General features: G+C 44.1%; 1 protein-coding gene across 1 annotated transcript in view; it reads left to right on the top strand.

The window, feature by feature from the left end:
- LOC130295764 (uncharacterized) overlaps positions 1-22,891 on the top strand; it is a 34,361-nt gene extending 11,470 nt beyond the window's left edge. Inside the window, exons 2-6 of the mRNA XM_056546846.1 lie at positions 13,521-14,006; positions 17,552-17,662; positions 19,655-19,720; positions 22,414-22,504; positions 22,593-22,891. Of these exons, the coding sequence (XP_056402821.1) occupies positions 13,521-14,006; positions 17,552-17,662; positions 19,655-19,720; positions 22,414-22,504; positions 22,593-22,791 (953 nt within the window). The 3' untranslated portion in view covers positions 22,792-22,891. The remainder of the gene's footprint in view (positions 1-13,520; positions 14,007-17,551; positions 17,663-19,654; positions 19,721-22,413; positions 22,505-22,592) is intronic.
- The last annotated feature ends 5,015 nt before the right edge of the window (positions 22,892-27,906 follow it).

Here is a 27,906-nt window from a genome sequence, read left to right as displayed (position 1 = left end):
GGTCCCCGCTCCTCCCCGGAGCGCTCGCTTCACTCTCCCCGCGGCAGCGCTCCGGTCACGTCCTCTGACCCGGGGCGCTGCGATTCCGCTGCCAGCCGGGATGCGATTCGCGATGCGGGTAGCGCCCGCTCGCGATGCGCACCCCGGCTCCCCTACCTGACTCGCTCTCCGTCTGTTCTGTCCCGGCGCGCGCGGCCCCGCTCCCTAGGGCGCGCGCGCGCCGGGTCTCTGCGATTTAAAGGGCCACTGCGCCGCTGATTGGCGCAGTGGTCCCAATTAGTGTGTTCACCTGTGCACTTCCCTATATCACCTCACTTCCCCTGCACTCCCTTGCCGGATCTTGTTGCCTTAGTGCCAGTGAAAGCGTTCCTTGTGTGTTCCTTGCCTGTGTTTCCAGACCTTCTGCCGTTGCCCCTGACTACGATCCTTGCTGCCTGCCCCGACCTTCTGCTACGTCCGACCTTGCTTTTGCCTACTCCCTTGTACCGCGCCTATCTTCAGCAGCCAGAGAGGTGAGCCGTTGCTAGTGGATACGACCTGGTCACTACCGCCGCAGCAAGACCATCCCGCTTTGCGGCGGGCTCTGGTGAAAACCAGTAGTGGCTTAGAACCGGTCCACTAGCACGGTCCACGCCAATCCCTCTCTGGCACAGAGGATCCACTACCTGCCAGCCGGCATCGTGACAGTAGATCCGGCCATGGATCCCGCTGAAGTTCCTCTGCCAGTTGTCGCTGACCTCACCACGGTGGTCGCCCAGCAGTCACAACAGATAGCGCAACAAGGCCAACAGCTGTCTCAACTGACCGTTATGCTACAACAGTTACTACCACAGCTTCAGCAGTCATCTCCTCCGCCAGCTCCTGCACCTCCTCCGCAGCGAGTGGCCGCTCCTGGGATACGCTTATCCTTGCCGGATAAATTTGATGGGGACTCTAAGTTTTGCCGTGGCTTTCTTTCCCAATGTTCCCTGCATCTGGAGATGATGTCGGACCTGTTTCCCACTGAAAGGTCTAAGGTGGCTTTCGTAGTCAGCCTTCTGTCCGGAAAAGCCCTGTCATGGGCCACACCGCTCTGGGACCGCAATGACCCCGTCACTGCCTCTGTACACTCCTTCTTCTCGGAATTCCGAAGTGTCTTTGAGGAACCTGCCCGAGCCTCTTCTGCTGAGACTGCCCTGTTGAACCTGGTCCAGGGTAATTCTTCCGTTGGCGAGTATGCCGTACAATTCCGTACTCTTGCTTCAGAATTGTCCTGGAATAATGAGGCCCTCTGCGCGACCTTCAAAAAAGGCCTATCCAGCAACATTAAAGATGTTCTGGCCGCACGAGAAATTCCTGCTAATCTACATGAACTTATTCACCTAGCCACTCGCATTGACATGCGTTTTTCCGAAAGGCGTCAGGAACTCCGCCAAGATATGGACTCTGTTCGCACGAGGCGTTTCTTCTCCTCGGCTCCTCTCTCCTCTGGTCCCCTGCAATCTGTTCCTGTGCCTCCCGCCGTGGAGGCTATGCAGGTCGACCGGTCTCGCCTGACACCTCAAGAGAGGACACGACGCCGTATGGAGAACCTCTGCCTGTACTGTGCTAGTACCGAACACTTCCTAAGAGATTGTCCTATCCGTCCTCCCCGCCTGGAAAGACGTACGCTGACTCCGCACAAAGGTGAGACAGTCCTTGATGTCTACTCTGCTTCTCCACGTCTTACTGTGCCTGTGCGGATGTCTGCCTCTGCCTTCTCCTTCTCTACAGTGGCCTTCTTGGACTCAGGATCTGCAGGAAATTTTATTTTGGCCTCTCTCGTCAACAGGTTCAACATCCCGGTGACCAGTCTCGCCAGACCCCTCTACATCAATTGTGTAAATAATGAAAGATTGGACTGTACCATACGTTTCCGCACGGAGCCCCTTCTTATGAGCATCGGATCTCATCATGAGAGGATTGAACTTTTGGTCCTCCCCAATTGCACCTCGGAAATTCTCCTTGGACTTCCCTGGCTTCAACTTCATTCCCCTACCCTGGATTGGTCCACTGGGGAGATCAAGAGTTGGGGGTCCTCTTGTTCCAAGAACTGTCTAAAACCGGTTCCCAGTAACCCTTGCCGTAACTCTGTGGTTCCTCCAGTAACCGGTCTCCCTAAGGCCTATATGGACTTCGCGGATGTTTTCTGCAAAAAACAAGCTGAGACTCTACCTCCTCACAGGCCTTATGATTGCCCTATCGATCTCCTCCCGGGCACTACTCCACCCCGGGGCAGAATTTATCCTCTCTCTGCCCCAGAGACTCTTGCCATGTCCGAATACGTCCAGGAGAATCTAAAAAAGGGCTTTATCCGTAAATCCTCCTCTCCTGCCGGAGCCGGATTTTTCTTTGTGTCCAAAAAAGATGGCTCCCTACGTCCTTGCATTGACTACCGCGGTCTTAATAAAATCACGGTTAAGAACCGCTACCCCTTACCCCTCATCTCTGAACTCTTTGATCGCCTCCAAGGTGCCCACATCTTCACTAAATTGGACTTAAGAGGCGCCTATAACCTCATCCGCATCAGAGAGGGGGACGAGTGGAAAACGGCATTTAACACCAGAGATGGACACTTTGAGTATCTGGTCATGCCCTTTGGACTGTGCAACGCCCCTGCCGTCTTCCAAGACTTTGTCAATGAAATTTTTCGTGATCTGTTATACTCCTGTGTTGTTGTATATCTGGACGATATCCTAATTTTTTCTGCCAATCTAGAAGAACACCGCCAGCATGTCCGTATGGTTCTTCAGAGACTTCGTGACAACCAACTCTATGCCAAAATTGAGAAATGTCTGTTTGAATGCCAATCTCTTCCTTTTCTAGGATATTTGGTCTCTGGCCAGGGACTACAGATGGATCCAGACAAACTCTCTGCCGTCTTAGATTGGCCACGCCCCTCCGGACTCCGTGCTATCCAACGCTTTTTGGGGTTCGCCAATTATTACAGGCAATTTATTCCACATTTTTCTACCATTGTGGCTCCTATCGTGGCTTTAACCAAAAAAAATGCTGATCCCAAGTCCTGGCCTCCTCAAGCAGAAGACGCCTTTAAACGACTCAAGTCTGCCTTTTCTTCGGCTCCCGTCCTCTCCAGACCTGACCCTTCCAAACCTTTCCTATTGGAGGTTGATGCCTCCTCAGTGGGAGCTGGAGCTGTTCTTCTACAAAAAAATTCTTCCGGGCATGCTGTCACTTGTGGTTTTTTCTCTAGGACCTTCTCTCCAGCGGAGAGGAACTACTCCATCGGGGATCGAGAGCTTCTAGCCATCAAATTAGCACTTGAGGAATGGAGGCATCTGCTGGAGGGATCAAGTTCTCCTGTTATTATCTACACCGACCACAAGAACCTCTCCTACCTCCAGTCTGCCCAACGGCTGAATCCTCGCCAGGCCCGGTGGTCTCTGTTCTTTGCCCGATTTAATTTTGAGATTCACTTTCGTCCTGCCGATAAGAACATTAGGGCCGATGCTCTCTCTCGTTCCTCGGATGCCTCAGAAGTTGAACTCTCTCCGCAACACATCATTCCACCTGACTGCCTGATCTCCACTTCTCCTGCCTCCATCAGGCAGACTCCTCCAGGAAAGACCTTTGTTTCTCCTCGCCAACGCCTCGGAATCCTCAAATGGGGTCACTCCTCCCATCTCGCAGGTCATGCGGGTATCAAGAAATCTGTGCAACTCATCTCCCGCTTCTATTGGTGGCCGACTCTGGAGACGGATGTTGTGGACTTTGTGCGAGCCTGCACTATCTGTGCCCGGGATAAGACTCCTCGCCAGAAGCCCGCTGGTTTTCTTCATCCTCTGCCTGTCCCCGAACAGCCTTGGTCTCTGATTGGTATGGATTTTATTACTGATTTACCCCCTTCCCGTGGCAACACTGTTATTTGGGTGGTCGTTGATCGATTCTCCAAAATGGCACATTTCATCCCTCTTCCTGGTCTTCCTTCTGCGCCTCAGTTGGCTAAACAATTTTTTGTACACATTTTTCGTCTTCACGGGTTGCCTACGCAGATTGTCTCGGATAGAGGCGTCCAATTCGTGTCTAAATTCTGGAGGGCTCTCTGTAAACAACTCAAGATTAAATTAAATTTTTCTTCTGCATATCATCCCCAGTCCAATGGACAAGTAGAAAGGATTAACCAGATCTTGGGTGATTATTTGCGACATTTTGTTTCCTCCCGCCAGGATGACTGGGCAGATCTCCTCCCATGGGCCGAATTCTCGTATAACTTCAGGGTCTCTGAGTCTTCCTCCAAATCCCCATTTTTCGTGGTGTACGGCCGTCACCCTCTTCCCCCCCTCCCTACTCCCTTGCCCTCTGGTCTGCCCGCTGTGGATGAAATTTCTCGTGACCTTTCCATCATATGGAGAGAGACCCAAAATTCTCTCTTACAGGCTTCATCACGCATGAAGAAGTTCGCGGATAAGAAAAGAAGAGCTCCCCCCGTTTTTTCCCCTGGAGACAAGGTATGGCTCTCCGCTAAATATGTCCGCTTCCGTGTCCCTAGCTACAAGTTGGGACCACGCTATCTTGGTCCTTTCAAAATTTTGTGTCAAATTAATCCTGTCTCTTATAAACTTCTTCTTCCTCCCTCTCTTCGTATCCCTAATGCCTTTCACGTCTCTCTTCTCAAACCACTCATCCTCAACCGTTTTTCTCCCAAATCTGTTCCTCCCACTCCTGTTTCTGGCTCCTCGGACATCTTCTCGGTCAAAGAAATTTTAGCTGCCAAAAAGGTCAGAGGGAAAAATTTTTTTTTAGTGGACTGGGAGGGTTGTGGTCCTGAAGAGAGATCCTGGGAACCTGAGGACAACATCCTAGACAAAAGTCTGCTCCTCAGGTTCTCAGGCTCTAAGAAGAGGGGGAGACCCAAGGGGGGGGGGTACTGTTACGCCGAGCGCTCCGGGTCCCCGCTCCTCCCCGGAGCGCTCGCTTCACTCTCCCCGCGGCAGCGCTCCGGTCACGTCCTCTGACCCGGGGCGCTGCGATTCCGCTGCCAGCCGGGATGCGATTCGCGATGCGGGTAGCGCCCGCTCGCGATGCGCACCCCGGCTCCCCTACCTGACTCGCTCTCCGTCTGTTCTGTCCCGGCGCGCGCGGCCCCGCTCCCTAGGGCGCGCGCGCGCCGGGTCTCTGCGATTTAAAGGGCCACTGCGCCGCTGATTGGCGCAGTGGTCCCAATTAGTGTGTTCACCTGTGCACTTCCCTATATCACCTCACTTCCCCTGCACTCCCTTGCCGGATCTTGTTGCCTTAGTGCCAGTGAAAGCGTTCCTTGTGTGTTCCTTGCCTGTGTTTCCAGACCTTCTGCCGTTGCCCCTGACTACGATCCTTGCTGCCTGCCCCGACCTTCTGCTACGTCCGACCTTGCTTTTGCCTACTCCCTTGTACCGCGCCTATCTTCAGCAGCCAGAGAGGTGAGCCGTTGCTAGTGGATACGACCTGGTCACTACCGCCGCAGCAAGACCATCCCGCTTTGCGGCGGGCTCTGGTGAAAACCAGTAGTGGCTTAGAACCGGTCCACTAGCACGGTCCACGCCAATCCCTCTCTGGCACAGAGGATCCACTACCTGCCAGCCGGCATCGTGACATTAACTCTGCAGGGTGCCCAAACTTTTGCAGACGCCATTTTTTTGTTTTCTGTTATTTTGAAAGTGTAAATGATGGAAATAAAATCTAACTTTTGTTGACATATTATAAGAATGTCTAATCTGTAATTTGATGCCTTTTGGAGATTTTTCCATCTTTCCTTGGCTTCTTTATGCACATTAATACAAATTTCTTCCTAGGGTGCCCAAACTTTTGATCCCCACTGTATAATACTGCCCCTATGTACAACAATATAACTACTATATTGCAAAAGTGTTCACAACCTCAAACTAAAAAGTTCTGACATGATTGATCTTTGTCTCATTCTGTAACATCACAAAAACCTGCCATTTTATCAGAGGTGTGGAGACTTTTTCATGTCATCAACTGTATAACCAGGGATAGTAGCAGGAATTCTATGGGATGAATAATGTTGAGGATCCGTATGTTAATGTACTTAGAGTTCTTGTCCGGGCATCTATTTAAAAGCTTCTCTGTCTGCGCTCGGTGGCTCAGAAATAATCATTGCTTGACTTCTCTTAAAGGGGTACTCCCGTGGAAAACATTTTTTTTAAATCAACTGGTGCCAGAAAATTAAACAGATTTGTAAATTACTTCTATTAATAAATCTTAATCCTTCCAGTACTTTTTAGGGTCTGTATACTACAGAGGAAATGCTTTTCTTTTTGGATTTCTCTTCTCTCACAACCACAGTGCTCTCTGCTGACATCTGCTGTCCATTTTAAGAACTGTCCACAGCAGGAGAAAATCTCCATAGCAAATATATGCTGCTCTGGACAGTTCGTAAAATGGACAGCAGAGGTCAGCAGAGAGCACTGTGGTTGTGAGAGAAGAGAAATCCAAAAAGAAAAGCATTTCCTCTGTAGTATGCAGACCATAAAAAGTACTGGAAGGATTAAGATTTTTTAATAGAAGTAATTTACAAATCTGTTTAATTTTCTGGCGCCAGTTGATTTAAAAAAAAAAAGTTTTCCACGGGAGTACCCCTTTTTAATCTTCTCTGGGTGCAGCCTCCTCATTGAAGAGTCTGGGGTTCTGTTCTTGTATTATCTTGTTATCTCTGTTGAGGCCTTAATGGCATCTAATACCTGCTGCTAAGAAAAGAGTTCTTTCACCTGTGTGACCATGTTTGGCTTCTTTTCGTAAAGAAATTCTTATGTAAAAAATATTAAGTTTTATTTGTGTTTAAAAAAGCTGCCACTCAGTGTCTCCCTACATGTCGAGAGCACATCCCCCCCCCCCCCCCCCCCCCATCTCTTGAACAGACTTTGGACTCCTGCTGGCCTGGCAGAAGTCCAAAATCAGGAAATGCTGAAAGGTGTGTGTGCAGCCTTAGCCAATGATAGCTCATCTCACACTGAACTGCTCTGGGCTGTGTATAGCAGAGTGAGGGAGGAAGTTCTCCCCTGTATGACTTCAGATTATGTCACTGCTGGGTAACGCCCCTTCCCAGTCTGTGAATCTGACTGAGCAGAAAATACAGAGCAACATCAAGATAAAAAAAACTAAAAATAATAAAAATAAAGGCAGGGGGTGGTTTATCATGATGGGGCAGTGAACTGGAAGGATTTTAAAATTTAACAAGATCATGACCGGTACTAAAAAAAAATATAAGTACTAAACTGGCTGTATCAACAACATATTACCATACTGAGTCTTCAGTTAGTTCTGCCATCTAGTGGTGAAATATCAAACAAATCAAATCACATGGTGTTCCCAGCTACAAGTAATGAACCTCTAGAAGTGTTTTTTTATATGGTAAGAAATTCAGAAATGGGATAAAATTTAGGCTGCGTTCATACTTTATATTAACAGTTCTGGCAAAAAAAAAAAAAATCACTTCATTAACCCCTTAAAACACCCCTTTTAATAGCCATAACTCTTAGCTCCATCTACTGGCCCATATGAGGGCTTGATTTATGCGGGACCAATTGTTGTTTGTAGTGACAGCACTCATTTTACACCAAAATATGTAGTAAAACAAAACAAAAATTATATGTGGGGTGCAGTAAAAAAAAACAACGCAAATTTGCACCTCTTGGGGGTTTCGTTTATTTGTAGTGTTTTTTCAGTAAAAAAATAATAACACGTTATCTTTGTTCTGTAGGTACCACATGGTTACAGCGATACTCAATTTATATAGATTTTACGACTTAAAATTATAGCTTTTTAAGAAAAGGAGTATGCTTAAAATTGGCCGATTCTGATCCCTATAACACTTATTTTTCAGTATACAGGGATGTATGAGGGTCATTTTTTAGCTCATTTTTCCTTTAGATAGGACTTTTTGATCACTTTTTCTTTTTATAAAAAGAAATTTCTGGTATATGGAATGACAAAAAATCAGCAAATTGGAACTTTTGATATATTTTTTTTTATGGCTGTCCAACAGCTGTCCAGGCATGCTAGGAGTTGTAGTTTTGCAACAGTTCTTTATTCTAATCATTAAAAGGGGTACTCCACTGCTCAGTGTTTTGAACAAACTGTTCCGAACGCTGGAGCCGGCGCCGGGAGCTTGTGATGTCAAAGCCCCGCCCCCTCATGATGTCCTACCCCGCCCCCTCAATGCAAGTCTATGGGAGGGGGCGTGACAGCTGTCCCATAGACTTGCATTGAGGGGGGGGTCACATCATGAGGGGCGGGGCTATGACATCACGAGCTCCCGGCGCCGGCTCCAGAGTTCAGAACAGTTTGTTCCAAATGCTGAGCAGCAGAGTACCCCTTTAAAAGAAATCTGTCATCAGTTTCGCTTGTCGATAGAGACAGACAGTGCACTTGACACTGATGACAACCATACTTACCTTTTTCTGTTCCGTGCTGTTATTCTCAGACAATCCTCTTCGGTATGTTCAGCTCCAGCTCAGACTTGGGGCATGGGCGGAGCTTAGTGACGTCACCGCTGCTGTTTGCTAGCAGTGGGACCCAGGAGAGAACAGCAGCGGAGAGGTCACTAAGCCCCGCCCATGCTCCAAATCGGGCCCAGAGCCGAAGACACGGAAGAGGATTGCAGGAGAATGACAGCACGGAACGGGACCAGGTAAGTACCATTGTCCTTAGTGTCACCTGCACTACCTGTCTGTAGCGACAGCTTAGTGCAGGTGACACTGATGAAAGATTTCCTTTAAGAGTGCCCAATTGTGCTCAGTACACTCCAGAAGTGCCATCGAATAAACTGCCTCACAGAAGAAAGAGCAGAAAATTGAATATGCATTATATATATATATATATATATATATATATATATATATGTTTGCACACACAGACTTGGATTCCTCTTTATTTTGGGCTGAGTACCTAGGCAGGGGCAGGTATTTCCTCTTCTTCTTCTTGATGTTACTGTTTCTTCCTTTCTTGTGAAGTGTAAGACAATGGCCGTCCCCTTGGGCTCATAACTTTTATCTACAGCGGCCCAGTGTTTACATCCCATAGCAGTGTGTACATAACTTACAATGTATGCTGATAATGTGGGAAAAAAAATACACATTTTTAAAAATAATTTCTAAAAATACAAGAAGTAAAGCTATAATCTACATTTTCTGAACTTTGTTTAAACCACTTAACTTATATCAAACCAATGAACACCAGGACATAAAAATAATAAAAACTGTGCAATTCAAAGCAATGAAATAAGGGCAATCACCAATCTTCATTGCTCTTCTTTTATTTAATGTATCAAAATACTCAAAGGAATACAAGGGGTACAATTTTTTGTCCCATCCTCATATTCCATCCTCATATCTCGTACTCATATCCCGACCTTACATATCTCGTCATCATATACCATTCTCATATTCAGTCCTTAAATCTCATACTAATATCCCATCCTCCCATCCCGACCTCACATATCTCGTCCTCATATCACATCTCTTATATCCTGTCCTCATATCTCATAATGATATCCGAACCTCATATTCCTTCCTTATATCTTGTCCTCATATACCTGCCCTTATATACTGTTCTCATATCCTGTACTCATACCTCATAATCATATCCTGACCTTATATCCTGTTCTCATATACTGTCCTTATATCTCATAATCCTATCCCATCCTTATATCTCATAATCATATCCTGTCCTTATATCTCATAATCCTATCCCATCCTTATATCTCATAATCCTATCCCATCCTTATATCTCATAATCATATCCTGTCCTTATATCTCATAATCCTATCCCATCCTTATATCTCATAATCCTATCCCATCCTTATATCTCATAATCATATCCTGTCCTTATATCTTATAATCCTATCCCATCCTTATATCTCATAATCCTATCCTGTCCTTATATCTCATAATCCTATCCCATCCTTATATCTCATAATCATATCCTGTCCTTATATCTCATAATCCTATCCCATCCTTATATCTCATAATCATATCCTGTCCTTATATCTCATAATCCTATCCCATCCTTATATCTCATAATCCTATCCTGTCCTTATATCTCATAATCCTATCCCATCCTTATATCTCATAATCATATCCTGTCCTTATATCTCTTAATACTATCCCATCCTTATATCTCATAATCATATCCTGTCCTTATATCTCATAATCCTATCCCGTCCTTATATCTCATAATCCTATCCCATCCTTATATCTCACAATCATATACTGTCCTTATATCTCATAATCCTATCCCATCCTTATATCTCATAATCATATTCTGTCCTTATATCTCATAATCTTATCCTGTCCTTATATCTCATAATCTTATCCTGTCCTTATATCTCATAATCATATCCTGTCCTTATATCTCATAATCCTATCCCATCCTTATATCTCATAATCCTATCCCATCCTTATATCTCATAATCATATCCTGTCCTTATCTCATAATCCTATCCTATCCTTATATCTCATAATCATATCCTGTCCTTATATCTCACAATCCTATCCCATCCTTATATCTCATAATCATATCCTGTCCTTATATCTCATAATCCTATCCCATCCTTATCTCATAATCCTATCCCATCCTTATATCTCATAATCATATCCTGTCCTTATATTCCTCATATCCTGTCTTCACATTCCGTCCTCATTGCGGTGCATGTGAAGTAAGTATCAAAATACTATAGGAATACAATTTTCTCATAATCATATCCTGACCTAATATCCCATCTTCATATCCCGGCCCTTATATACCTTTCTCATATCCCATCCTCATATCTCATAATCATATCCTGACCTCATATCTCAACCTCATATCCTGTCCTCAGGATATGAGGTCATGGTTTGTGGGAGGGATGTGGCTTGCAAGCTGATCCGACACACTCACCAGGGGATGCAGAGCGGAACTTGTGGAGTAAAGTACTGGAAACCCCATTGACTTGCATGAAAAAAGGCATGGAAAGCAGAGACAATAGCTAAAAACTATCAGTAATTAAAAAGCAATCTAGCCCCTTGTCAGTGAAAATTAATATCAGCCGGTGCAGTCCCAACGGATGGCTACAAAAAGGTCTCATTGCCAAGGAGTCACACAAGACACATCTCATGATGGGCAAAAGCAAAGAGCTGTCACAACCTATTTGTTGTAAAACATAACCATGGCGTTGGTTACAGCCGTATTTCTAGGCTTCTGAATGTTCCAGTGAGCTCTTCTGGGGCCATAATACGGAATAAATTTGCCTCAACGCAAGATTTCTGACAGAGGAGAAAAGAGTAATCAGAATTGTCCAATAGCCAAGGACACTTGGGGAGAGCTTCAAAAAGACCTGGAAGGTACTGTTGTTTCAAAGAAAACAATAGTGTTGAGCGGCATAGGCCATATTCGAATTCGCGATATTTCGCTAATATATGGACGAATATTCGTCATATATTCGCTAAATTCGCATATTCGCAATATTCTCATATGCGAAAATTCGCATGTGTGAAAATTGATGCACTTTATAGCAAGTATACCAGTGTAACTTGATAGAAGCAGCAGAAGGGAGGGATCAATATTCGCGAAAATTCGCCCGGCGGTCTCACACAGTAGTATTAGAGCCTTCTTTAGACCACACAAGCTGGAAGCAGAGAGGGATGATCACTGTGATGTGTACTGTGAAAAAAAAAAAAGCGAATATTCGTAATTTCGAATATATAGTGCTATATTTGCGAATATTCGCGAATTCTCGAATATTCACGAATTTGCGAATATGCGATATCAGCGAATAAAATTTAAATTGCGAATATTCGCGAGCAACACTAGAAAACAGTAAGTATTGCACTCTGCCGCCATGGCCTGTATGCACGATCACCACACATGACGCCATTGCTGAAGAAAAAGCATGGTGAAGCACAACATTTAGAAAGGCCAATGAAATACTGGGAGAATATAGTGCGGTCAGGTGAGAGAACTGTTTGGTGCCATAATATACAGTAGTCCCTCAAGTTACAATATTAATTGGTTCCAGGACAGCCATTGTATGTTGAAACCATTGTATGTTGAGACCAGAACTCTATGGAAACCTGGTAATTGGTTCTGAAGCCACCAAAATGTCATCCAAAAATAGGAAAAAGTGAGAATTAAAGAAAAATAGGTAGATAACTAATATAGATAAAGCAAATCCGCACATATAAAAGTAAGAAAGATCTGCTGGGAGCTGTAAATCACTGTCTATGTCAGTGTTTCCCAACCAGGGTGCCTCCAGCTGTTGCAAAACTACAACTCCCAGCATGCCCGGACAGCCGTTGGCTGTCCGGGCATGCTGGGAGTTGTAGTTTTGCAACAGCTGGAGGCACCCTGGTTGGGAAACAATAGTTTATGTAGAAGACAGGAGCTTCTTCAGGGTCCTATACAGTACACACAGTGTCCCAAATGGAGCTGCCCTTACTTGGTGTCCAAAGGAGCAGCTAACCCTGGCACAGGTAAGGAGTAGTACAGAACTTGTAGTTCCTCCCTGTACTGTAGGGCGCGCTACAGGGCCATTCAGTGCATGTACTTCAGTAATAGAGGTGATTTACCAGTAAAATGTCCATTCTGATTGGTCAGTCCCTCCAGTTGTGACACGTTTCACAGATCTGGACTTTCCGTAGCATTGTATGTTGAGCCTGGTTTCAATAACAATGGTCCAGAAAAGTCCATTATATGCTGAAACTATTGTATGTTGAGGCCATTGTAAGTTGAGGGATCACTGTACACTATATTTGGAGAAACAATGGTCCCGCACATCACCAACATTGAAGTTTGAGGTGTGAACATGATGGTGTGCGACGGCTTTTCAGCAAATAGTTCTGGCAAACTTCCCACCATTGAAGGAAGAATGAATGGGCAAATTTACTAAGAAAAAATCTGCTGCCGTCTACCAGGATGAAGAAGGTGGCACAAGGGCGGACATTTCGAGAGGACAATAATCCCAAACACACAACCAAGGAGACTCTCAAATGGTATTAAAGAAAGAAAAAAAAGCTGCAGAATGGCCTAGCCGATCTCATTGGAAATCTATAGAAAGAACTGAAGATCATGATTCATAGAAGAGGCCCGCAGAACCTTCATGATCTGAAGACTATGTGGAAGAATGGGCCAAAATCCCCCCAGAACAATGTATACAACTAGTTCCTCCATACAGGAGGTTACTTGAAGCTGTCATCACCAACAAATTCTTCTGTACAAAGTATTATATAAATGTCAGGAAGTGTGTGCAATACGTTTTCCCTGTATCATTTCACATAAATTAATTCCCGATCTTATTTGTTTTGATTTCTTTGTATGTATAGATTACTTGGGTTGTTACCAACATCTGGTAAATATTTTATGTAAAGAGCACCTTTGGTATTCCATTTAGTGAGAAAAACGGTGACGTGTTCAATACTTATTTCACTTCCTGCTGTATATATAGATTGAAGTATATATTGGATATGTTTTCTCACAAAAGTCTTATATATATTTATTTTTCTCCACAGTCACGCAGGGTCAGAACTTCATGATCAGAAACACCCAGTTAGACAAGTGTATCCACGCGGCTGATGACACCGGCAGGGTCTCGCTGGCCAAGTGTAAAGTTAACTCCCATCACCAGTACTGGGCCTGGGACGTGGGCACCAACTCCATCGTCAACGTCGTCAGTAAGAAGTGCCTGACAGTGATGAAATCCCACAACCTTCATACCCTGAAGACGGAATCTTGTGAGGGAAGTAAGAACCAGGCCTGGACATGTGACCAGAGGGGCTCCCTGATGCTCTATGCCCAAAACTTACATTTGACTGCCAAGCAAGGGACCAAAAAAGTCTTCATGTCAAGTGCGATGGATAAATTCAGCAAATGGAAAACGCTGCTGGATTCACCGATTTGTGGAGATGGTCAGACTGTAAGGAGCGTCACCCCGACATCTCACCTGGTAGAAAGTACCAAAAAACATCTAGAAGAAGCAACAACTGTATCTTATGAAAGTGAGAGGAAAGGGGTATTATTAGGGGGGGCACTTAATTACATTATATTAATCTGTTCACCACCATAGTGTTTTTGTAAGACGGGTACAATTTTTTTTTTTTTTTAAATCAACTGGTGCCAGAAAGCTAACCAGATCTGTAAACTATTTTTATTTAAAAATCTTAATCCTTCCAGTACGTATCAGCTGCTGTATGCTCCATAGGAAGTTATTTTCTTTTTTAATTTGAATTTGAATCTGACCACAGTGCTCTCTGCTGACACCTCTGCCCATGTTAGGAACTGTCCAGAGGAGGATAGGTTTGCTATAGGGATTTGCTCCTGCTCTGGACAGTTCCTGACACGGCCAGTGGGGGCAGCAGAGAGCACTGTGATCAGACAGGAAAGAAATTCAAAAAAGAAAATAACTTCCTGTGGAGCATACAGCAGCTGATAAGTACTGCAAGGATTAAGATTTTTTTAATAAAAAGTAATTTACAAATCTGTTTCACTTTCTGGCACCAGTTGATTTAAAAAAAAGATTGTTTTCTGCCGGAGTACCCCTTTAAGGTTTTCCAGGAAAACAGGTTGGTAGGATGCTGGATCAGCTGTTCAGCATCTTCTCTACAATAAGCACAGAGCTGGATGCAGTTGGCTCCATACTCCATATAGTGGCCACACAACATAACTGCAGCCTCAACTGCTATTCACTTCAGTAGGAGCTGAGGTAGCAGTACCCTGGCGCTGTGGTTATACAAACCTGTCTTTGATGGTGGTCTCGCAATTTTTATGTGATCTTTGTCCCGATGTTTATTTTTAGCACATACAAAATGCGTGTCGTCTCAGGTTTTAGTGTGGCCTGAGACAATACATCACTAGTCAGGTGATCAGAGGGAGCCTGTCTGCTTCAATGGGTGTAGCGACCGCTGGGTGGGAGGGAGATTCTTCTCCACAGGGCTGCAGGGAATTGTAGTTTAAGCCCAGCACAGCATGGACAGTAGCTCAGCTGTGCTGCAATGTGTGGGGTGACTGATGTGTGGGAGGGAGAAAAGTGACCTCACACTAAAAAGGGATCCTGGGACTTGTAGTTGGAGGAAGGAACTCCAACAGGAAATAGCCATTTCACATAAAGAAGCTGCAGCGTTATGGTAATCTCACAATGCAGCCATTTAGCCCCAAGACAAACGCGGATCCTTCCTAAGCATGTCCATTACTGTCTGGCAGGTAAGTACTTAAAGGGGTACTCCGGTGGAAAACTCAACTGGTGCCAGAAAGTTAAACAGATTTGTAAATTACTTCTATTAAAAAAATCTTAATCCTTCCAGTACTTAATAGCTGCTGAATACTACAGAGGGAATTATTTTCTTTTTGGAACACAGAGCTCTCTGCTGACATCATGAGCACAGTGCTCTCTGCTGACACCTCTGTCCATTTTAGGAACTGTACAGAGTAGGAGAAAATCCCCATAGAAAACATATGCTGCTCCGGACAGTTCCTAAAAATGGACAGAGATGTCAGCAGAGTGCACTGTGCTCGTGATGTCAGCAGAGAGCTCTGTGTTTCAAAAAGAAAAAAAAATTTCCTCTGTAAAAAAATAAAATAAAAATTTCCATCCACCGGAGTACTTCAAACTCTGTCCTTAATTCCTTTCCAATGAAATGTTTTTTTTGTCATCAGCCAATCTTTATATCCCCACAATAACTTTGTTATTTTTCTGTCAGCCCTGTATGAGGGCTGTTTCAGTTACAATTTATTCTGTGGGTATGCCAATTTCCTATTTTGGGGTACATAATATAACAAAACAAAAAAAAGTTATGCATTGTTTTTTCTTTCTTTTAGATGACAAATAGATTAACTTTGTTATTTCATTATCTTTTTAAATATTTTTAAAATCTGTATTTTACTGTTTTTATTTTCTTCACTTTGGGGTCTTGAACAAGCAATCTCTTGTACAATATGTCAGGGTGTACCAGAAGTACTATGATGGCAGGCTTAGAGGCCTTCACTAGGCCCATGGCTGGCGTCTTTAAAGGAGTTATCAATGAATAGAAAAGCAGAGCTTATTTCTTTCAAAAACAGCACCACACCTGTCCTCAGATTGTGTGTGGTATTACAACTTTGCTTCATTCGCTTAAAGGGGTATTCCAGGAAATAACTTTTTCTTTATATCAACTGGCTCCAGAAAGTTAAACAGATTTGTAAATTACTTCGATTAAAAAAAATCTTAATCCTTTCAATAATTATCAGCTGCTGAAGTTGAGTTGTTGTTTTCTGTCTGGCAACAGTGCTCTCTGCTGACATCTCTGCTTGTCTCGGGAACTGCACAGAGTAGAAGAGGTTTGCTATGCGGATTTGCTTCTAAACTGGGCGGTTCCCGAGACAGGTGTCATCAGAAAGCACTTAGACAGAAAAGAACAACTCAACTTCATCAGCTCATAAGTACTGAAAGGATTAAGATTTTTTAATAGAAGCAATTTACAAATCTGTTTAACGTTCGGGAGCCAGTTGATATATAAAAAAAAGTTTTTTCCTGGATAACCCCTTTAAATGGAACTGAGCTGCAATACTACACACACCGTGAGGACAGGGGTGGCGCTGTTTATGGAAGAAATCAGCTCTGTTCTTATAATCCTGGATAATTCTGCCATGTGAATAAGGCCTTAAAGGGGTACTCCAGTGAAAAACTTTTTTTTTTATCAACTGGTGCCAGAAAGTTAAACAGATTTGTAAATTATTTCTATTAAAAAATATTAATCCTTCCAGTACATATCAGCTGCTGAATACTACAGAGCAAATTATTTTCTTTTTGGAATACAGTGTTCTCTGCTGACATCATGACCACAGTGCTCTCTGCTGACATCTCTGTCCATTTTAGGAACTGTCCAGAGCAGCATGTTTGCTATGGGGATTTTCTCCTACTCTGGACAGTTCTTAAAATGGACAGAGATGTCAGCAGAGAGCACTGTGGTCATGATGTCAGCAGACAGCTCTGTTTTCCAAAAAGAAAAGAATTTCCTCTGTAGTATTCAGCAGCTAATAAGTACGGGAAGGATTAAGATTTTTTTTTAATAGAAGTAATTTACCAATCTGTTTAACTTTCTGGCACCAGTTGATTAAAAAAAAAAAAAAGTTTTCCACCGGAGTACCCCTTTAAAGGGGTACTCCGCTGCTCAGTGTTTGGAACAAACTGCTCCGAATGCTGGAGCCGGTGCCAGGAGCTCGTGACATCATAGCCCTGCCCCCTCAATGCAAGTCTATGGGAGGGGGTGTGACGCCCCCTCCCATAAACTTGCATTGAGGGGGCGGGGCGTGATATCATGAGGGGGCGGGGCTATGACATATTGAGCTCCGGATGCTGGCTCCAGCGTTCGGAACAGTTTGTTCCAAACGCTGAGCAGCGGAGCACTCCTTTAATGAATCAAGGCCTTGAGATGTAAAGTCATCAGAAATCTGAATATCTACAATATTCACTTCATAGGGGGTCTTCATTTGATTGTGACTGCAGAAACCCTGTAATCTTTCCAGATCATTGGATTAAAACTTTTTTTGTGTTTTTATATTTTAACAGCAACATCCAGAAACATCACAGATGGAATAAAAACGTCCCCCCGTCTGCCATACCTCAGTGAGAGGACCACAGCCGTGTCCATTCCTGGAGATGCCTCCACCACAGATATTGGTGAGTCAAATAGGCCAGTATGTTGAGAATGTATATATATGGATGACTGATGATTGCAGTGGTCCCTCAGCATACGGTATAAAATCGGTTCCACGAGGACTATTGTATGTTGAGTCCATAACTCAATGGAAAACTGGTAATTGGTTCCTGAGCCCTTGTAATATCACATATAAAGGGATCATATATAAGGGGATGAGCATGATGTCGGTATATAGGGGATATATTTTAGGAACAGGGTGGGGTCAGTACCAAAAAAAAAAAAAAAAAAATATATATATATATATATATATACATACATACATCTTATCCTTTGGATAGGGGATAAGATGTATGATTGCAGGGGTCCCGCCACTGGGGACCCCGTGATCTTGGTGCAGCCCCCATCATTCTGTGGCGGGCGCTGCCTCCGAGACGGGGACGTGACGTCACGGCCACACTCCCAGGTGACGTCACGCCACGACCCCCTCCCCACTAGGGGGTGTGGCTGTGATGTCACGTCCCCGTCTCAGAGGCAGTGCCCGCCACAGAATGCCGGGGGCTGCACCAAGATCTCGAGGGTCCCCAGCGGCGGGAGCACCCCCTTAAATGGGCACTGTCAGATACGAAAACTTTTGATATATTGTAAAACATGAATAACCAATAGGTTTTGCAATTGCTTTCATTAGAATATGTTCAGTATTTCATATTTAAAAAGCCAGTCAAACAACTGCCCTCACCCCCCCCCCCCCCCCCCCCCGTCTGCTTGGACACATACTAGTCCTGCTGTGTCCATGCATCATCACCTATGTCATGGACACACTTCCTTGATTGACAGCTGTGAGCGCTGGGCTCAGAGCTGGAGGAAAAATCCTCCCACTGTCATCTTGTGTCCGGCTACTGTCAGTGAGGACAAGCTGGGAGTTGTAGTTTTGCTAATGCTAAGGGAGATGTGAGCAGACAGCATACTGAGAGAGGGGGCGGAGACCTGCACAGTGAGGCCATTTTTTTGTTGTTGGATCTGACGAGTACGCTTTAAAGGATACCTCTGGGATGTTCACCTTTTCTCCTATTCTAAGGATAGGGGATAAATGTTAGATTGCAGGGGGTCCATCTGTTGGGGCCCCCCGCAATCTCCTGAATGGAGCCCCAGCCCCCTGCATGAAATTAGCGTTTTCGACCACAGCACGAAGCTGCGGCCGACACGCCCCTCCATGCAGTTCTATGGCAAAGCCAGAGATTTCCGAAAGCAGCACTCCGGCTCTGTCATAGAACTGCATGGAGGGGGCGTGTCAGACGCCGCTTCCGGTGGTGGTCGAGAATGCTTGTTACATGCAGGGAGCTGGGGCTCCGTTTGGGAGATTGCGGGGGGGCCCCAGCGGTCGGACCCCCCCGTGATCTAACACTTATCCCTTATCCTTAGGATAGGGGATAAGTTGTATATCCCAAAGGTATCCTTTAAGGCTGGGTTCACACTTTTGTTGCAGGCTCCACCGGCTGCCTTTATAACAGGTTTTGTCAACAATTACAGACAAAATAGCTAAAATGCTAGAAACCATGCTGGAAACAAATCTGGTGTGTAACAGATCCACTGGCGCTTATTTCCCCCCCATTGTTCGGGTAGGGTCACACACAGCACATCCACAGCATATTTCATGTTGCGGATGCGCTGCCGTCAGTCCCGGAACTACAGCAGAGCAAGCTCCCTGCCGAGGGCGGTTAGCTCTGCTTGTCAGATGGTGACTGCCGGCGGGAAATACGCAGCTACGAGTGGACGCAAAGCTACAGGGTTCTCGCTCTGCCATAGCTCTGTGACTAACGCCGGCACATCCGCAGCATCAAATACGCTGCGGATGCGCTGTGTGTGACCTACCATTCTGCTCCAATAACAGATCAATGGAAAATGCAAAGCAGGTGTGAACCTAGCTTGAGCTGAATACTATTGACAGTAGACTAGGGATTTGTAAACTATTTCATGTTGGAATTACATTTCGTTTTCTCCATTCATACTTATAGGTGATCAGCAGTTGGTCAGTTCCTGGGACACATTGACTGAAAGAATCTACGTCCTGGAGGAAGATGGTGAGTATTGTTCTAGACCAGAAGTCCCTAACACAGTCCTCAAGGCCACCAACAGGCCACCTATAGTATTTTTCCCTTCGAATGTTGTTGGTCTTGAGGACTGTGTTTAGGGACCACTGTTCTAGACTGCCCCCTAATTTTTGTTCCCTATATAAAAAAGAGGAAAATATGGGTGTTATACACCAAGAGCCTTAAAGGGGTACTCTGGAGGAAAAAACTTTTTTTTTTTTCAAATCAACTGGTGACAGAAAGATAAACAGATTTGTAAATTACGTCTGTTAAAAAAATCTTAATCCTTCCAGTATTTATCAGCTGCTGTTTGTTCCAGAGGAAGTTGTGTAGTTCGTTCCAGTATGACCACAGTGCTCTCTGCTGACACCTCTGTCCATGTCAGGAACTGTCCAGAGTAGGAGCAAATCCCCATCGCAAACATCTCCTTCTCCTGACAGTTCCTAACATGGACAGAGGTGTAGGTAGAGAGCCCTGTGGTCAGACAGAATAGAGCAACTCTGCTTCCTGTGGAGCATACAGCAGCTGATAAGTACTGGAAGCATTTAGATTTTTTAATAGAAGTAATTTACAAATCTGTATAACTTTCTGGCACCAGTTGATCAGAAACAAATTGTTTTCCACTGGAGTACCCCTTTAACCTGTATACCAAGAGCCAAACAACTTTTTTTTTTTTTACTCAATACAGTATAAATATTATCTTAAAGTTTATAGGTTGGTACAATGGCATTTACCATAAAATATAAAAATATGATTATCATTATTATTAGAGACTTTATTAAACAAAATTTTGCTCTTTCCTTTTGTCCAAATAGGGGATGTGAAGCTACAATTCTTTCATTACTCATAAAATGTTTTGTGTGTCGGTGTATTACTGAGGCAATCTAGATCAGTAATCTCCAAACTGTGGACCTCCAGATGTTGCATAACTACCACTCCCAACAGCCAACGGCTCTCCGGGCATGCTTGGAATTGTAGTCTTGCAACAGCTGAATTCCGGTACAGCAGAGTCCAATTGATGTCAATGGGATTCTGCAGCATAATGTACAGAATGTCAGCAGTAGAGCTTTCAGCAGTCATCCTTTCAATGGAATACATTGCCGTCTACGGGGACCGGTACTAGGGCCGACTGTTTCAGTCAGCGCCGGTTGCCATCAGAGTCTCCAGCGGGAAGATTCCGTAGTCTGTATCCAGCCTAAGGGTCTATTCACATGGCAGAATTCCGCCTCAAATTAAAGCCCATAGACTTCTATGGGATTCCGCACTCCCATTCCCACTTCTGAATTTCCGCTTGCGGAATTCTGTGTGAATGGGATTGCGGAATCCCATAGAAGTCTATGGGCTTTAATTTAAGGCGGAATTCCGCAAACGGAAATTCTGTCGTGTGAATAGACCCTTACACTCACCCAAAACCGGTCTTTACATGTCCACATGTAAATAATCTGCATGTAAATTTATCTGAAATTCTGCATGTAGATTTTTCATTGTGGAATTCCACAAGCAGAATTTCCGCAGAGAAAAATCTTCAAGCAGATTATGTTGCTACCCATTGACTTTAAAGGGGTTCTCCATCCCTTAACATCTTATTCCCTATCCAAAGGATAGGGGATAAGACGTCTGATCGCGGGGACCCCGCCTACTGGGGCCCCCCCGCGATCTCTGCTGCGTTACCACAGTTATCAGGTGCACAGAGCAAACTTAGCTGTATGCCTGATGACTAGCTTTGCGGCGCTGACATCATGGCCACGCCCCCTGTGATGCCCCACCCTCTGTCTTGTGATGCTGCCACGCCCCCTTCCATAGACTTACATTGAGGGGGCGTGGCTGTGACGTCACGAGCCTCCGGTGCAGCAGCCAGCGTTTGTTTAGGTGTTGCAGGGAGAACGCAGGGGATCCCAGTGGGCTCCCGAGATCAGACATCTTATCCCCTATCCTTTGGCTAAAAGGATAAAATGTCTAGGGGCGGAGTACCCCTTTAAAGGTTGAAAATGCAAGCGTAGAATAAAATATGCATGCATTATTTAAACTGTATGAATCCGGCCTTAAAGGGGTACTCCGATGTAAAACTTTTTTTTTTTTTTTCTAAATCAACTGGTGCCAGAAAGTTAAAAAGATTTGTAAATGACTTCTATTAAAAAAAATCTTTATCCTTCCAGTACTTATTAGCAGCTGTATGCTACAGAGGAAATTATATTTTTTTGTCTTGTCCACAGTGCTCTCTGCTGACACCTGATGCCCGTATCAGGAACTGTCCAGAGCGGGAGAAAATCCTCCTAGCAAACCTATGCTGCTCTGGACAGTTCCTGACACGGACATGAGGTGTCCGCAGAGAGCACTGTGGACAAGACAAAAAAAGAAATTCAAAAAGCAAAAGAATTTCCTCTGTAGCATACAGCTGCTAATAGGTAGTGGAAGGATAAAGATTTTTTTTTTTAATAGAAGTAATTTACAAATCTGTTTAACTTTCTGGCACCAGTTCATTTAAAAAAAAAAAAAATAAAAAAAAAAAAAAAAAGGTTTCCACCGGAGTACCCCTTTAACTTAAAATAAATAAATTGAATTAAATAAATAAATGAAGCTTCCTAAAGACTGAATTTCATCAGGGTCTTTGGAGCTCTATGTTCTATTATTATTCTTAGTCAACATTCCTCCTGTTTATTCAATAAACCCTCCTCTTCCTGTAGGCAGTGGATGGAGAACGGCCATGTTGATCCTGAGCCCCTTCACCTTCATACTGGGGGTGATCATCCTAGTACTGAATGTCCGTGTCAACAGGTCAGTCCAACTTAATAGTTTGCTATAAGGATAGTACTGGATATTCTACATATTCTAAATATTTGATTTTTTTTTTTTATCCTTACAGGAAAAGAAGACTTTTATCTGCATTGCCAAACCATGGCAAACCTCACCATAAGTTAGGTTCCGCCTATGAGCAATCCCCTTTAACCGGCAAGGTGGACCAGTCTGACTATCCGGGTTCAGATACCCCGACCCTGAGACACGGAGAGATCCTGATAGAGTGGAAGGACGGGACAATCACTCCTCTCTATGACCATCAGTAACAGCCAATAGAAAACCTAGGAGTATATGAATGTACGTAGCATGACCAAACCATGCCTGACTGGAGAACCGGACCCCCCGTGATCTAAAACTTATCCCCTATCCGAAGGATAGGGGATAAGTTTTAGATCACGGGGGGTCCGGTTCTCCAGCAAAGGAGCGCGTCCCAACGCCCGCCTGAAGCGGAGGCCGCTACGCCCCCTCCATAAAGCTCTATGGGGGAGCCAAAGATTGCCGAATGGCTCTACCAAAGAGCTTTATGGAGGGGGCGTGGTGGCCTCCTCTTCAGGCGGGGGTTGTGACGCGCTCCTGTGCTGGAGAACCGGGGCTCCAAACAAGAGATCGCAGGGAGGCCTTAGCGCTCGGACCCACCGCGATCTCAAACGTATCCCCTATCACTTCGGACTGTGGACAGACGGAAAAGAAATCCAAAAAGAAAAAGAATTTCCTCTGTAGTATACAGCCGTTAATAAGTACTGGAAGGGTTAAGATTTTTTTTAATAGAAGTAACTTACAAATCTGGCACCAGTTGATTTAAAAAAATAAATAAATAAATAAATAAATCTACCGAAGTACCCCTTTAAATGCCCCCTAAAAAATATTTTCACATGCTAAAAAAGATATACTCATTGAGCAGGTAGGTGAAAATTTGTCTAATTTTGGGGTGTGTTTTCACATTGCATTTTATTTGCTATACTGTTGCGTTACCACCAAAAATGTAGGTGTGAAATTGTGGTTAAAAATTATGCAAATTGCGGTAAAACAAAATTTTTTGCATTAATTGCTGTAATTTGCTGTAAAAATGTGGCATCAATGTTCATAGTGCCGTGATAGTCCTGCAGAGAGGCCAAGCCAAACATGCCTCCAGATGGTATGTCTGGACCCCATTTAACCCTTTAAAGCGTACTTGTTAGATCCTCCCCCCCCCCCCAGGATGATCATGTACATCTAATTTTTATGTATCTACGACCTATATTTCTCTCAGAATTACCATTTATTTACTTGCCATCATTTGCTCAGTGAGGTTTCTGTCCATGCAGAGGCATGGGGCGTGTCCCTCTCTTCTCCTCAATGTAATGACTCCTCCCCCTTCTCCAACTCACAGAGGCCCCCGGAAACTGCCTGCAGCCCTGTCAATCTCTCATGGTGTCCATGACGTGTCGATGCCCACTGACACTGCAGGACTGGTATTTATCCCAGGAGGAAGGGGGACCCCTAGTGGCCAGTTTTTTGACTGGCTTTTTCAGTATGAAATACTGAAAATTTTCTGATGAAAGCAATTGCAAAACATATTGGGGGGAGATTTATCAAAACCTGTCCAGAGGAAAAGTTACTGAGTTGCCCATAGCAACCAATCAGATCGCTTCTTTCATTTTTAACAAGGCCTCTGCAAACTGAAAGAAGCGATCTGATTGGTTGCTATGGGTAACTTTTCCTCTGGACAGGTTTTGATAAATCTCCCCCATTGTTTTGCAATTGCTTCATAACATATGGTATCTGACAGTGCCCATTTAAAGGGGTTCTCCGGTGCTTACACATCTTTCCCCCCTATCCAAAGGATAGGGGATAAGATGCCGGATCGCGGGAAGTCCCGGAGCTAGGGTTGTCAGCGATAATGCACACGGCACCTCGTTTGTAATCAGTCCCCGAAGCGTGTTCGCTCCGGGTCTGATTACGGGCGACTACAGGGCCGGCGGCATGTGATGTCACGCCTCCGCCCCCGTGTGATGTCACGCTCCGCCCCTCAATGCAAGTCTATGGGAGGGGGCATGATAGCTACCACGCCCCCTCCCGTAGGCTTGCATTGAGGGGCGGAGCGTGACGTCACACGGGGGTGGAAGCGTGATGTCACACGCCGCCGGCCCTGTAGTCGCCAATAATCCGTACCGGAGCGAACGCGCTCCAGGGACTGATTATAAACGGGGTGCCGCGTGCATGATCCCGGGGTTCCCCAGCTGCGGGACTCCCGCGATCAGGCATCTTATCCCCTATCCATCCACAGACCTATGTGACTGCTTGTTTTCTGACCAATTGTACTTTGTAATGACCTCTTTTATTTTACCATAAAATGTACAGTGAAACAAAAAATGATTACGGTATTTGTGAGGGGGAAATTGAAAAGAAAACTGCAATTTTGCAACTTTTGGAGTGTTTTGTTTTTATGCAGTGCGCTTTATGGTAACAAATACATGTTCTCTTTATTCTGTAGGTCAATACTATTAAAACAATATTCAATTTATATAGTTTTTCTTATTTCACTACTTAAAAAAAAAAAAAAAAAACTTTTCTGACCGCGTGCAGCAAATGGCTTGATTGTGAGCCTGGATATTGTTTCTACTATGGCCTTGTTTTACTTTTTAATATGATTATAGGGTATTATCTGCAAGGGTTTGGCTGATTTTTTTTTTTGCAGTTTGTCCCCTGAAGATCCCGGCACCATCCAAGGGAAACAGGTTGGAACGCCCCTCACATAGACTTGCACTGAGGGGGTGGGGCGTGATGTAATGAGGGGGTGGGGCTATGACATCAAGAGCTCCCAGTGTTGGCTCCAGCGTTTGGAACAGTTTGCTCCAAATGCTGAGCAGCGGAGTACCCCTTTAAATAGGTGGTCTGTATTATTGGGGTGTATAGTTCAGCTAAATGTGTTTCGGGGAGACCCCTTCTTCAGTAGCAATATATCAAGAACTCCATATTAGTTCAGGTCTCATCTAGTCCATGTACTTTAATTGACATGTGTTGTATTCTTTTCAAAAATGTTTACTGGATTGTACGGTTGTTTATATGTAATACTATGCAACCTAGATTTGTCATATACAACCTCATAAATAGAAAAATATCTAAAAATATGTACAACTAGCCACATTAGTTAAAATGATAAAGATTGTAAGAATACTAATAGAATAAAATAAAAAAAAATGGGTGATTTGGGAACATTACAATAATATTAGCAACAATTTTTGAGATAAAATAATTCTTAAATATAGATAGATAAATTCCATATATACAACAGACATATATAGCAGCTACAATGGGAACATCATGAAATATGGATGTAGATTGACCCTGTGGGCTATGTCCCTGGCCCCATCCAGGAGCCCCCCAGGAATTTCTTATAAAAAGCCAATCACCTCCAACTCTGAGTTCAAGCCTCTTGGTTCTATAGTTTCAAATTCACAGATCTTTCTTGCTTCTGCTCTGGACATTTTTGTAATATAATTCCTCCCCCCCCCCCCCCCCCCCATCTCCAAAAAAAAATATATTTTTAAAGGGTACCTCTCATCAAATAAACTTTTGATATATTTTAGATGAATGAATGTTGAATAACTTTCCAATAGCATGTTAATGAAAAATATGCTTCTTTCTATTGTATTTTTCCCGATCAGTCCTGTCAGCAAGCATTTCTGACTCATGCTGGAGTCCTAAACACTCAGAGCTGCCAGCCTGCTTTGTTCACAGCCAAACAGGCTGTGAACAAAGCAGGCTGGCAGCTCTGAGTGTTCTCCTTTGTGAACAAAGCAGACTGGCAGCTCGTAGTGTTTAGGACTCCAGCATGAGTCTGAAATGCTTGCTGCCAGGACTGGTAGGGAGACCCCTAGTGGTCATTTCTTCAAAGTGGAAAATTAAATAGAAAGAAGCAGATTTTTTAATAACATGCAATTGTAAAGTTATTCTGCATACATTAATCTATAATCAAAGGCTGACTTGTGAGTCGCTCACCCTGTGCACGCCCACCTCGCCACCTGTGCCGTAGACCGGCCGGTACCCGCCTCTGGCTGCTCACTTGTGAAGGAAAGAACAAGGTCCGGCACTAGGTTGCAGGTAAAAAACTTCTTATTTCTTTATTTGAAGATTCTGCAGTACAGGGTAGAAAGACTGACGCGTTTCGCTAAAAAGCTTAATCGTAGACATCGTCTACGATTAAGCTTTTAAGCGAAACGCGTCAGTCTTTCTACTCTGTACTGCAGAATACTTCCTTCATTAATCTATAATATATCAAAAGTTTTTTTGATGAGAGGTACCCTTTAAATGTTTTTATAGTGTGGGCCCCCAAATACCCATTTTCTATTTTACTAGAACAATCCCCAGACCACCAGCTGGAGCTTTGCCATTTGTGATATTTGAGAACAGTGTAAAGTGATATGTCTTAGGATAAGACATGAAAGAGAAATATCTGCTGACATTCACTGTTTCCGGGAAGAATGCAATTTACTGATCAAATCGCCTCCTGGTGGTTGCAATGGACACCCAGTGGCCACCGAAAATCAATATGGTCACATGACTTTAAGGTACATGTCAAAAGTGCCCAGTGATGAGGATAGGGTATCAAAGTATTAATAATAACATTGTCAAAAAAAATATATATTTTCTTTTTTAAACACTTAATTAGGAGAACATGGTTCCTTTCTTCCAAAAACATCACCACACCTCTCTATGGGATGTGAATGGTTTTGCACCCTGGGTCCAATATAGCTGCCCAAAACACAACAACTTATGGACAGGAGTATTATGGGCGCTGTCAGATTTAAAGACTTTTATTAACATTAAAAACATTAAACAAGAAGTTTCATGTAGGAAAATGTATCCCCTATGTAAAGGATAGGGGATAAGTGTCTGATCGCAGGGGGTCCCAGCAGTCAGACCCCCTGCGATCAGACACTTATCCCCTATCATTTGGACAGGGAATACAATTTCCTACATAAGACTTCTCCTTTAACCTTTCTAATATAACCTAGGGCTGGGCGGTATGAGCAAATATGTGTATCACTGTATTTTTTTTTTACTTATGGCGGTTCCACGGTATACAGTGGTCCCTCAAGTTACAATATTAATTGGTTCTGGGACGACCATTGTATGTTGAGACCATTGTATGTTGAGACCAGAACTCTTCGGAAACCTGGTAATTGGTTCTGAAGCCACCAAAATGTCATCCAAAAATAGGAAAAAGTGAGGAGTAAAGAAAAATAAGTAGATAACTAATAGAGATAAAGCAAATCCTTACATATAAATGTAAGAAAGATCTGCTGGGAGCTGTAAATCACTGTCTATGTCAGCGTTTCCCAAGCAGGGAGCCTTCAGCTGTTGCAAAACTACAACTCCCAGCATGCCCGGACAGCCAA

The sequence above is a fragment of the Hyla sarda genome, chromosome 1 (assembly GCF_029499605.1).
Source record: "Hyla sarda isolate aHylSar1 chromosome 1, aHylSar1.hap1, whole genome shotgun sequence".
Lineage (NCBI taxonomy): Eukaryota > Metazoa > Chordata > Amphibia > Anura > Hylidae > Hyla > Hyla sarda.
Note: the sequence above shows the minus strand (reverse complement) of the source record. Positions and strands in the feature narration are given on the sequence as shown.